This window comes from Heptranchias perlo, chromosome 24 (assembly GCF_035084215.1).
Source record: "Heptranchias perlo isolate sHepPer1 chromosome 24, sHepPer1.hap1, whole genome shotgun sequence".
Classification (NCBI taxonomy): domain Eukaryota; kingdom Metazoa; phylum Chordata; class Chondrichthyes; order Hexanchiformes; family Hexanchidae; genus Heptranchias; species Heptranchias perlo.
The window spans coordinates 25,930,272-25,943,934 of record NC_090348.1 but is presented as its reverse complement, the minus strand read 5'-3'; the positions used below and the strand labels follow the sequence as shown (position 1 = coordinate 25,943,934).

Sequence of the window (13,663 nt, the reverse complement as noted above, 5' to 3'; positions counted from 1 at the left end):
GTGGATTTAGGAACCATTCAAGGGTCAGAGTGCATGTTGGTAGAGGCAGTCCAGTGGAATCAGAGGGCTGAGGAGGAGAGGAGAGTTGACAATGATCCAGCAGATCAAGTGGAGGTGCATAGTGACCTCAGGTGTACTAGCAGTGGAGGGAGGAGCAGTGGAATTCAGGGGATGGTGAAGGGTAAATCCTTGGGATCAATGTAGATGACGGTTTTTAAAAATTTGTTCGTGGGATGTGGGCGTCGCTGGCAAGGCCAGCATTTATTACCCATCCCTAATTGCCCTTGAGAAGGTGGTGGTGAACCGCCTTCTTGAACCACTGCAGTCTGTGTGGTGAAGGTTCTCCCACAGTGCTATTAGGAAGGGAGTTCCAGGATTTTGACCCAGCGACGATGAAGGAACAGCGATATATTTCCAAGTCGGGATGGTGTGTGACTTGGGGAATGTGCAGATGGTGGTGTTCCCATGTGCCTGCTGCTCTTGTCCTTCTAGGTGGTAGAGGTCGTGGGTTTGGGAGGTGCTGTCGAAGAAGCCTTGGCGAGTTGCTGCAGTGCATCCAGTAGATGGTACACGCTGCAACCACTGTGCGCTGGTGAAGGGAGTGAATGTTTAGGGTGGTGGATGGGGTGCCAATAAAGCGGGCTGCTTTGTCCTGGATGATGTCGAGCTTCTTGAGTGTTGTTGGAACTGCACTCCAGGCAAGTGGAGAGTATTCGATCACACTCCTGACTTGTGCCTTGTAGATGGTGGAAAGGCTTTGGGGAGTCAGGAGGTGAGTCACTCACCGCAGAATACCCAGCCTCTGACCTGCTCTTGTAGCCACAGTATTTATATGGCTGGTCCAGTTAAGTTTCTGGTCAATGGTGACCCCCAGGATGTTGATGGTGGGGGATTCGGTGATGGTAATGCTGTTGAATGTCAAGGGGAGGTGGTTAGACTCTCTCTTGTTGGAGATGGTCATTGCCTGGCATTTGTCTGGCGCGAATGTTACTTGCCACTTATCAGTCCAAGCCTGGGTGTTGTCCAGGTCTTGCTGCATGCGGGCTCGGACTGCTTCATTATTTGAGGGGTTGCGAATGGAACTGAACACTGCAATCATCAGCGAACATCCCCATTTTTGACCTTATGGAGGGAAGGTCATTGATCAAGCAGCTGAAGATGGTTGGGCCTAGGACACTGCCCTGAGGAACTCCTGCAGCAATGCCCTGGGGCTCAGATGATTGGCCTCCAACAACCACTACCATCTTCCTTTGTGGTTGGTATGACTCCAGCCACTGGAGAGTTTTCCCCCCGATTCCCAATGACTTCCATTTTACTAGGGCTCCTTGGTACCACACTCAGTCAAATGCTGCCTTGATGTCAAGGGCAGTCACTCTCACCTCACCTCTGGAATTCAGCTCTTTTGTCCATGTTTGGACCAAGGCTGTAATGAGGACTGGAGCAGAGTGGTCCTGGCGGAACCTAAATTGAGCATCGGTGAGCAGGTTATTGGTGAGTAAGTGCCGCTTGATAGCACTGTCGACGACACCTTCCATCACTTTGCTGATGACTGAGAGTAGACTGATGGGGCGGTAATTGGCCGGATTGGATTTGTCCTGCTTTTTGTGGACCGGACATAACTGGGCAATTTTCCACGTTGTCAGGTAGATGCCAGTGTTGTAGCTGTATTGGAACAGCTTCGCTAGAGGCGCAGCTGATTCTGGAACACAAGTCTTCAGCACTACAGCCGGGATGTTGTCAGGGCCCATAGCCTTTGCTGTATCCAGTGCACTCAGCTGTTTCTTGGTATCACGTGGAGTGAATCGAATTGGCTGAAGACTGGCTTCTGTGATGGTGGGGATATTGGGAGGAGGCCGAGATGGATCATCCACTCGGCCCTCCTGGCTGAAGATGGTTGCAAACGCTTCAGCCTTGCCTTTTGCACTCACATGCTCGACTCTGCAGTCATTGAGGATGGGGATATTCACAGAGCCTCCTCCTCCCCTTAATTGTCCACTACCATTCACAACTGGATGTGGTAGGACTGCAGAGCTTTGAACTGATCCGTTGGTTGTGGAATTGCTCAGCTCTGGCTATAGCATGTTGTGTCTGCTGTTTAGCATGCATGTAGTGCTGAGTTGTAGCTTCACCAGGTTGGCACCTCATCTTTAGGTATGCCTGCTGCTGCTCCTGGCATACTCTTCTATACTCCTCATTGTACCAGGGTTGATCCCCTGGCTTGTTGGTAATGGTAGAGTGAGGAATATACCGGGCCATGAGGTTACAGATTGTGCTGGAATACAATTCTGCTGCTGCTGATGGCCCACAGCAGCTCACGGATGCCCAGTTTTGAGCTGCTAGATATGTTCTGAATCTATCCCAGTTGGCACAGTGGTAGTGCCACACAACACGTTAGAAGGTATCCTCAGTGCGAAGACGGGACTTCGTCTCCACGAGGATTGTGCGGTGGTCACTCCTACCAATACTGTCATGGACAGATGCATTTGCGACAGATTGGTGAGGACAAGGTCGAGTAAGTTTTTCCCTCGTGCTGGTTCGCTCACAACCTGCAGCTATGTCCTTCAGGACTCGGCCAGTAGTGGTGCTATCGAGCCACTCTTGGTGATGGACACTGAAGTCCCCCACCCAGAGTACATTCTGTGCCCTTGCTACCCTCAGTGCTTCCTCCAAGTGGTGTTCAACATGGAGGAGGACTGATTCATCAGCTGAGGGAGGGCAGTAGGTGGTAATCAGCAGGAGGTTTCCTTGCCCATGTTTGACCTGATGCCATGAGATTTCATGGGGTCCGGAGTCAATGTTGAGGACTCCCAGGGCCACTCCCTCCTGACTGTATATCATTGTACCGCCACCTGTGGTTGGTCTGTCCTGCTGGTGGGACAGGACGTACCCAGGGATGGTGATGGAAGAGTCTGGGACGTTAGCTGAAAGGTATGATTGTGAGTATGGCTATGTCAGGCTGTTGCTTGGCTCGTCTGTGGGATAGCTCTCCCAATTTTGGCAAGTCCCCAGATGCTAGGGCGGAGGACTTTGCAGGGTCGACTGGGCTTGGTTTGCCTTAGTCGTGTCCAGTGCCTAGTGGTCCGATGCCAGGTGGTCCGTCCGGTTTTATTCTTAAACTTTTTTTAAGCGAGATTTTACAACTGAGTGGCTTGCTCGGCCATTTCAGAGGGCAATTAAGAATCAACCACATTGCTGTGGGTCGAGAGTCACATATAGGCCAGACCAGGTAAGGACAGCAGGTTTCCTTCCCTAAAGGACATTAGTGAACCAGATGGGTTAGTCAGAGGAATAGCTATAGCGAGGTAAAGAGCATGACAAATCATTTCAACCTAGGCCATGAAAGAGTTCTGAAGGACAAGTGGAGTCAATGGCCACAAAGAACGAGCAGGGTGGGAACCATCATGAATGAAGCAAAACTAGCACAGCAGGAAGTGAAAAGTCTCAGCAAAGGAGCAGAAGCAGGGAACATAGTCTCAGCAGGAAGCAGTGACAAAAGTAGAGATCACCGTAATGCCCAGAAACCAGCTGAGAAATGGAATTCAGCTAAGGAGAAGGCAGATTTCTGCCCAGACTCAACAGCTAGTAGGTAAGGGACGGACACTGGATTAGGTGGCAGAGCAGAATCACAGTAGCTGAGGCATACAGTGCAGTCCTGGTGGCACAGGAGTTCAGGAAATTAAATATAAGCAGAGACCCAGCTGTTGGAAAGAACACAGAACAAGCAGGGTTGGGGGATGGGCAACTTGTTCTGTACATGGTAGTTTTAACTTGTAGATTTAGCTAAGAATGGCCATGGATGGAGTTGCAAAGGAGAGCTCAGTAGGGAGTTGCCAGCCTATGAGTTATCTTTCTCAACTCAAGCTCTTTTACAGCACAGCTGGTCATTGGGCCTTTTATGCCTGTAATGGTCCCCTGCCCTTTTAATTTTTAAAACTTTTTTCAAATATCCACTTCCTTTTTATAAACTATTATGGATTAGGCTTCCACCATGTCCTAACAAGCCTCTGCATTTAACCAAAATTCTCCTACCCTCTCCCTTTCGGTAATCTTAAATTTATGCCCTGTAGTTACTGATTCATGAGTAGAAAGTTTTTCCTTTAATCGCTTTTTTTTTTAAAAAAAAGGTTGATTACTACTTTCATACTCAAATGTATGATAACTTGAGCAAGGATTTAAAAAAAAATTTGTATGTTTAACATTGTGCTTTTTAAATAAAGCTTTACAGGTAGACACATTGTACATTGATAAGCTTTAGGTTTTAAACAAACCATTAGAATTCTGAATTTTTTTCATAAAAGACTTACAAAACTTGAACAAAAAACTTTTGCTTTTTATTATTTACACAACTAAGGCTGCAATGATTACTTGAATTTTCAAATCTTAACTGCTACACATAAAAGGAACAGATGTAATTTTTTTGTTTGAGGTATACTATGTGAGATAGAGGTGCGATACTGAAATTGTATAAAGGAAAACGTAATTTGAGAATAGAAATTTCAATGTATTCACCACATGTTTCACTGCAGAAATCCTGCTATGAAGGGTACCTTGACTACCCCAGTGAACATTGCAATTAAGCAGAAGACACGGTGGATTCTGCTGACACACGTACAGGGATCCTCACACTGCATGTCAATTAGCTTGCAATAATGTACACATATTTGGCAACATTTTGACCATTCAAGGTGTTTTAGAACATATCCCTGCAGATAAATTATTTTGGACTATTCAGTTGGTGAAAGGAGAGAAGCAGAGCTTCAACAGATCAGCTAAGATCTGCTGCACAGATATTGATGAGTCAGATGCAGTGAAGATTCCCATCTGATGTCCAAGGAGCATATCTGCTTGATTAAAAGGTTACCTTTGAATCTACTGAGCTGTCCTTCAGCTGGGAAATAAAAAAATGATGTGTTCTGGCACTGGGCAAAGATAGTGGAAAGAAAACCTAACTCGGTCAATATACAATTAGATCCTTCAATACTTCACTCTTACTACAGAAGCTACTTGCTGTGGGTAAATTCCAGCAGTTAGTTGTGAGGAAAACAAGGCCCAATTTGCAGGTTTCCTCATAACTGTAGCCAACATGCAAGCATCAGTTTCTCCCCCACCCCACCACCCTTTAAGCAATGGGTAGGGGGTCATACCCTCTTGAATTAGTACTCCATCTCACAGCCTGGCCCTGAATAAATAGCATGAAGAAAATGTGCAAATCCAATTGCGTCTTCTGGTGTACCAATGATGAGGACCACAACAACAGCAACATTGTTATTTTTCTTTTTAAAAGATTAATTGGGGTGGGAACAGTTATACAGTGATGCCAAAAAATAACCCATAGCTGATTAGTGTTTATATGTTCAATGCACCTCTACTGTAAAACTAATTTAGGAGTGTTAACCACACTCAAATGTTGTAAGCTTCTAGAAATCAAGGAAAAAAGGATCATTTCCCTCTGAACCTACTGTTAAAAACTTTAGAACCAGCAACACAAATGAAATGTGAAGGCACTACTTTCCACTGAAGAGGTAGTCTTCTTTTTAAAAAAGCACAAACAAGTTCCAAAAGTGAACGCAATGTTTTAGCAGGTCTTCCCAGAAACAGATGCATCAGATCTGCAAAAAGAAAAAAAAAAGATACTCAAAACAATTATTTATGCAACTGTTTTATAATTAGCTAGCTTTTTCAAAGAGCTGGCACAGGCACAAAGAGCCAAATGCCCACCTTCTATGTTGTATGAAATGAAATTGTGATTACAGAGTTAGGTTGGTTAGTTATTCCACTTTAAGTGATAACCATAAATGCTTGAAATTGAAAGAGGCTCAACTGGCTCATATGCCAGTGCTTCTAGTAGCAAACATCCAGAATTGACACAAAACCCTCCAGCATGTGAAGTTCTATAGTAACATCTAACAGCATAAAATTATCACTATTATGTGTCACAGCAGACAAAAGAAAACAAGGACATTTTCTCTCTCGAAACCAAACTAGATTTTTGTTAACAAAAGATTATTCAACAGGATAGTTTAAGTTAGTATTTTTGTGGGAAGAACTTAGTTTTTGTTTGTTTCTCTTGTTCTGAAAGAACACATTTCTCCTTCACAGGGTGTTAGTACCCTAGACAGTCTGTCTTTTAGTGATAGCAAATGTCTAAACACTTCTGCTATGTATTGAATATACTTTGCAATATTTTTGTCCAGGTAATAAAAATGAAGTTGTGGACTTAAAGTACAAAATCAAGCCTAACTAAACTAATAAGCAGTTCTTTTGATCACACAAAGTTTGGGTGGAAAGGAGAGAACAAATAATTCAGACAGAAAAACATTAGACCAATTTCACCACCTGGCTGAAGTTCCCTTTTCTAAATAAAGTAACCTCAGTGTCTACAAGTTTTCCACTTATAAATTAGCCCAAATCAGAGATCATCTTGTCTCTGCTGCACCCTAATAGATAATTACTATTGATTATCTGGAAAATATTGTGGACAGGAGGATAAACAATTTTTATCACTATGGTAATTATTTTTGAAGTAGCAATCCAAACACATTCATTTTAATTGACAACATTACATTCTCTCCTAGCACACTCCAGCAGTGTTTCAGTAAAGATCCCCTAAAGATCTGTGGTTTTGCTTGGAATCATTTGGTGTCCTAATCTTTGTGTGGAGGTCCAGTTGTTTAATGCAATTTGTCTGTAAGTTTAGCTTCTTGTGGTCCAGATTCTGCTTCCTGTGTAGCTTTGTATTGGCACTGAAATTCAACTGAGCTAGTCTTACTGCGCTGCTGGACTCCAAATGAAATAAGTGGTTCAACTGTTTTAATTACATACAGAATGTACAAAATATCTTAAATGTACACAACACTGTCTTCAACATGCCCTAATGTTGTGTTCATGCCACTGTACCGGAGTTCAAATTCACTTTCTAATTATTTTAAAAATCTTTCATCTAATTATCGCTGATGCTGGATTTTTCCAGTTACTACAGAAGTCAGTCACATGTGCTGTGTGGGACTGTGGTTAGTACAGTTGATGTGGCCTCAGGAGAAGTGTTATGTCACTGACTAAAAATTGTGCTTTTTCAAATAAAAGCTTAAGACAGACAAAAACTGAAAATAGTCACATCACACATTCCTTTTTGTAATACTGGAGTTAATATTCCATGGAGTTACTTTCAGTGCACTGGTGAATGCACTTGTGTAAAATTCCACTGTCTGTCATTTTAATGAAGGCAATCCATTGGAAATGCAATCTGAATTTGCACATGGTATTTGTATTGATTGAATATTACAGACATCCCTATTTCAATAGTGAAAAAACTCAAACTTATTAAAGGCTTGTGTAAAACAAAGCACATAAGAATTTTACAAAAGCACGCTAAGCAGTGAAGACTAGCTCAGTGAAATTTCAATACAAAACTACACAGGAAGCAGAACCTGGACCACAAGCTAAACTTACAGACAAACTGCATTAAACAACCAGACCTCCACACAAAGATTAGGGCACCAAATAAGTACAATGATGAAGCCTGGTCAGATTACACTCAAAAGTAATTTTGATCATGCTACCAAAAAAGCACATACATGTATTGGAGGGGGTGGAGAAGGGATAAGCTATGAGGAAATATTAGATAGTGGTGGTTACACACTTTATCAAGGAATATTAAATAGTATTAAGTATAAGCAGAATATGTTTAAAATTAAGCCAGAGAGGTAATTGTTGAAAAGTACATTTAAAACAGATATTAGGGAGAACTTCTTTACTCTGATAAATGTTTGGATTAATCTGCCAAACAGGGTAGGAGATATAAAATCCATGAAGGATATTCATATTTCAGCTGGATGTGATAATGGGAGATTTAAGGTACTAAAGGAATGAGCTTCGATGGATTGAATTGCCTTTATTTGTCCATATACTAGATGTTACCTACCTGGATTTCAGGAAGACATCGACACTGTCCCAAGTAATAGACTGATTCACAAGATGCATTCTCAAGGGATAGATGGAAAAGTATTTTATCTGGATTGTTGCGTGAATAAAAGGTAAGAGACTAATAGATGGTGGCGCATGGGGTGCTGTCACAGTGAAAACCACCTGTAGAATCCCACGGGGGATCAGAAGTGAGGCGGCTGCTGTTCATAATTTTTATAAAGCACTTATAATTGTCCAAGCTTTTTAAATTTGCAATGACATCAAGTTGGTTGCAGTGGTCAATGATGCTAACCAATATGCAAAAATCAAAAAGGAATTGGACAGGCTAGGTCAATGGGCAAAAAGGTGGCAGATGGAGATCAATAGAGAAATATAATGTAATAAAATTAAATAGAAATAGTAAGAATGTGGAGTACATATTAAAGGACAACATGCTTGAGGTAACAAGATTTTTAAAGAATTATTTGTTCTCAGCATATGGGCTTTACCAGCAATGCCATGTTTAATGCCCATCCCTAGTTGCCCTGAGATGGTGCTAGTGGGTCTTCTCCTTAAACTGCTATAGTCCTTGTGGTAATGGTGTCAGGCAGGGAATTCTGGGTACTGACAATGAAGGAATGGCAATATATGGACAAGGCAGGATGGTATGTGACCTGAAGGGGAACTTGGAGGTGACATTACTGTTTTTTTTGTCTGTGGCGGTAGAAGATAGATGCTGTTGAAATAACATTGGTGAATTGCTGCAGTACATCCTATAGATAGTATACTATAGCTACAGTGCACCAGTGGCAGCGGAAGGGGTGAATATTGAAGCCAGTATCACTGCAGCCGATCAAATAAACTGCTCTGTGCTGGCGCTGATACTGAGCTGCTGAAGTGTTGTTGCAGTTGCACCAATTTAGTAAGGTGTGTATTCCATCACACTCTTGAATTGAGCCTTATGGAAATACTTGTCAAAGTACCGAAGCCTCAGCCCTGCTTTTCTGACGACAGTGTTGATAATTAAGCTTCTGGTCAATCATCACCCCCAAGATATTGATGGTAGGGGACGGTCATGGTGGTACTGTTGGATGTCAGGGGTGATGGCTGGGCTTTCTCTTGTTCAAGATGGCCATTACTTACATCTGCCACCGTAAGCCTGGATGTTATTAGAGTCCTATTGTAGGCTGGCATGGGCCGCTTCATTATCAGAGTCGTTGTGAATCGAAGAGAACACTGTGGTATCAGCGGACCGCCCCACTCCTGACCGTAGAAATGGAGGGAAGCTCACTGATGAATCAGCTGAAGCTGTTTGGGTTAACGGCACTTCCCTGGCGAACTCATGTAATGATGTGTTTGGCCTGTGATGATTGGCCTCTGATAACCATAAAGATTAGGAAGTTGTATCTGGCCTGGAGCAGTGTGTTCAGTTTTAGTGTCCATATTACAGGAAGGATGTAAATTATTTGATGGAGTCCAGAGAAGGGCTGCAAGGTTGATTTCCGAACTTGAGAGCTGAGTTATGAGGGACTTTACACTTGGAGAAGGAGGCCGATGTGAGACTTGGAGATTTTAAAAAAGATTTTCATGGGTGCTAAGAATTTGGATCCAAAAAGTTCTCAGCCAGAGGATTCAAGACATCAGTATATATTAAGAGTTGAGTGGAGGGGAGAACATTGGGTTAATTGCAGGATTTAGAACGGAGTTGGAGAGGGCAAAGAAAGGAAAAAAAAATGTGCCTCATCCCCGTGGTACAGCTGAAACAATTATGAAAAGCCACATAACCAAATACTACAAGCCATCACCAACCAACTGCAACACAAATAACTCAGTCCTTACAAACCTCAATCTATCACTCAGTTTCTGCCTTGTGTCCATGCTGCACTTTGCTATTCTGACCTATATCCTGTCAAACGCAGTAAGAGATGCCACACTACTCGGCAACACTAAAAGTAAACAATATTTAACTGAACAAATGATAATTTGAGCTCTGGTATGTTTAGGAGTTTTCACAATGAATTGATATTAGTGTTGATATTATTTTCCTGCCCCATGGGAATGATTTTGGTCTCCTTACTGCACCATTTTCAAACGCAAACAGGATGGTAGCAGGCAGACAAGGGAGAGTCAATTGTCCTTCCCAGATTATGCCAGTTGCAGAATTTTTCTAGGGGGCAGGTGACTATTCTAGTAAACAAGGCATCAACTCTAATTTATAATGACTCAAGGCTTCCGCCTGCTTAAGATGGGAGCTCTGGCTGCCAGGTATCCATCCATCCACCCCACGTACCCATCTTAAGCAGGCGGAAGCCTTGTGAGTCATTGTAAATTAGAGTTGCATGACATTAAAACACAAATGGATTTCCTAACCAAACATCACTTCCTGCTCCTGCCCAAACTACAGGCAGTAGAAGTTATTAGGTAGCCATTTCAAATGTTATTTAAAAAGGGACCGTCGGCTGCTCTCAGGTAAAGCCATATGAAGCTTTTGGATACACCTTTCTTGCAATAGCTTTTGGCTGAATTGTCCAGAATGTTGTTTTATTTGCAGCAAAGTTTATAGGCCCAGGAGAACAAACTTGCACTTCTCTGTGGAACAATGTATGAGGAAGCTTCATTTTTCCAGGGAGGCAGTGACAGAGTTGTCTCACATCCTGCAAGGCATGTAGCCACCTGGATAGCAGAGTTTGTTGCAGTCACGATTAGTGCAGCCCTTAACTTCTTTGTCTCCACCCCTTCCAGGCTGCCACAGGAGACATCAGCAATATCGGCAAATCTGCAGCCCATGTTTGCATTAAGCAGGTGACTGTTCTAGTGAACAAGGCATCAAATATAGATTCATTACTGTCCCTATGGCGTCGAGAAGCAGTAGGATAGGGCTCTGGGGTTTGCAGATTGCAGGATTCTGCCAAGTCTTCAGCATGCTTCTTTACAATTCATGAAGGTAGCAGCATTGTGTGAAGACCACTCTAAAACGTTCCAATGGTGAGATGATCGTGTGAGGTCTGTGCCCGCTTTCCTAGCAGCTGCCACGATGTTTCTATATTACATCAGTCAACCATTCCCTCGCTGTCCCTGCATTCTAAATTGAAGGCTGACTGCTAGGCTATAGCTGTTTTATAACACCTCAGGAAGTCTTGCTCAGCAGTGGAGTCAGATCCATGGGTCAACTGAAGCTCTTACTGAGCAGATTGATTCAGATGCCTGGACAAGTCTGGTGGCTTCCTCCAAAACAGCTTAGAGCGTGTCCTGCATAACTTTGTTCTACAACATGGATTGCACATAGAGCCACCATTGGAGTAGAGCCAGATGTGAAAGAGGGCACCAATGACGTGGAGGATAGCAATGAAATTCAAGTGGTTCAGCAGTTACCCATAGTCAGAGCTGGTTTGGCAGCACCTAAATGAAGAGAACTTCAGCCGAATACTCTGCTTCCTCGCATTAACAGTCATGTCAACATCTGTCCCAGTCCTCCCTCCACAATCAATAGCATCTGCCCAAATACCAAAATTACTATTTAGGTCACCTGACATTGCAAGATCACATGCCCCTACAGGAACAGACTTCAAATAGCATTCTGGTTTTAACTGCTTACAGAAAGGTCTTTGACCTACTCCAATGCTTCCAAAGTGGCTGCAACTTGGGGAGGAGGTAGGCAGCTGTAGCTTCGTCAAGGACTCATGAGATGCTCATGGTCAGCGACCCTAGGAGCTCGGGCCTGAGAGGGCTCAGCTGCAGACTGCAATAACTTGGCATTTGCTGGGGCAGTCTGGTCCAGGTTGCTTTTTTTTTTAAAACCACCATTGGCAGGCAATGATTCATGGATTCACAAGGGCACAGAGGTGGTGGCATAATCAGAGATTACATTTTCCATTCCCATTGCATGACTGTCCCTACTAGATTGTAGCTCAGAACTCCTACTAACCTGCAGTTGAGCAGATTTTAGGAGATCATTGAGGCATGAAGTCCCTATCCATTTGATCTCCCAGTCTGTCCAAGGTAGAGTGGATTGAGTCCAGGGCCTGCACAGCTGCAGTATGAGTACTTGGGATGTTTTACTACGTTAAAGGCGCTATATAAATGCAAGTTGTTGTTATTGTTGAGTGTCCGAGAGATGCAGTTACTGGTGTCACAGACTCTTGCAGGGGTGGGGGTCAGCTGCAATAGCCATTGAGGTGAATACACGTCATTGTCGAAAGAAAGACAGACTTGCATTTATATAGCGCCTCTCACGACCTCAGGACGTCCCAAAGTACTTTAGAAGTGGTTTGGCACCCCCTTCACTACCAACGCACCGTAGCTGCAGTGTACCATCTATAGGATGCATTGCAGCAACTCGCCAAGGCTTCTTCAACAGCATCGCCCAAACCCGCGACTTCTACCACCTAGAAGGACAAGGGCAGCAAGCACATGGGAACGACACCCACCTGCACATTCCCCTCCAAGTCACACACCATCCTGACTTGGAAATATATACTGTTGTAACGTAATGACTGCAGAATGTCAATGTAATGCACGAGAACCCTACCAAAAGCAAGCAGTGGATTCCACCATACTATCAGACATATTCTGGAAGCTTCCTGGTAAAAAGTCCAATGCCTTCAGTAACTGTTGGTGCACCGAAATCCTTTTCTTAAATGTAGTGTCCCTCAAGTCCGCATCTCTGTCCTCTTCAGCAAAGCTAAGATGTGACCTGGCCCTCGGTTAGTTCTTCCCTTGACATTCCTTAACACCTCCACCTGCTCAGTGAATCCCCTGGTGCACTTGCTTCAAACTCTCAGTCATGTGGGATGCCTATTTCAGTGCTGGTACTTTTTTTATTCGTTCATGAGATGTGGGCGTCGCTGGCAAGGCCAGCATTTATTGCCCATCCCTAACTGCCCTCGAGAAGGTGGTGGTGAGCCACCTTCTTGAACCGCTGCAGTCAGCGTGGTGAAGGCTCTTCCACAGTGCTATTAGGTAGGGAGTTCCAGGATTTTGACCCAGTGACGATGAAGGAACGGCGATATATTTCCAAGTCAGGATGGTGTGTGACTTGGAGGGGAATGTGCAGGTGGGTGTCGTTCCCATGTGCTTGCTGCCCTTGTCCTTCTAGGTGGTAGAAGTCGCGGGTTTGGGCGATGCTGTCGAAGAAGCCTTGACGAGTTGCTGCAATGCATCCTATAGATGGTACACTGCAGCTACGGTGCGTTGGTAGTGAAGGGGGTGCCAATCAAACAGGCTGCTTTGTCCTGGACGGTGTCGAGCTTCTTGAGTGTTGTTGGAGCTGCACTCATCCAGGCAAGTGGAGAGTATTCCATCAGACTCCTGACTTGTGCCTTGTAGATGGTGGAAAGGCTTTGAGGAGTCAAGAGGTGAGTCACTCGCCGCAGAATACCCAGCCTCTGACCTGCTCTTGTAGCCACTCGTAGTATTTATGTGGCTGGTCCAGTTAAGTTTCTGGTCAATGGTGACCCCCAGGATGTTGATGGTGGGGGATATGGTGATGGTATTGCCGTTTAACATGAAGGGAAGGTGGTTGGACACTCTCTTGTTGGAGATGGTCATTTGCCTGGCACTAATGTTACTTGCCACTCATCAGCCCAAGCCTGGATGTTGTCCAGGTCTTGCTGCATGTGGGCACGGATTGCTTCATTATCTGAGGGGTTGCGAATGGAACTGAACACTGTGCAATCATAAGCGAACATCCCCATTTTGACCTTATGATGGAGGGAGGATCATTGATGAAGCAGCTGAAGATGGTTGGGCCTAGGACACAGCC

At 44.1% G+C, this 13,663-nt stretch overlaps 1 protein-coding gene across 1 annotated transcript in view; it reads right to left on the bottom strand.

Moving 5' to 3' along the window:
• Positions 1-4,309: 4,309 nt before the first annotated feature.
• Positions 4,310-13,663, bottom strand: part of LOC137341626 (RNA helicase Mov10l1-like) — a 33,657-nt gene continuing 24,303 nt past the window's right edge. Inside the window, exon 12 of the mRNA XM_068004921.1 lies at positions 4,310-5,609. Within this exon, the coding sequence (XP_067861022.1) occupies positions 5,576-5,609 (34 nt within the window). The 3' untranslated portion in view covers positions 4,310-5,575. The remainder of the gene's footprint in view (positions 5,610-13,663) is intronic.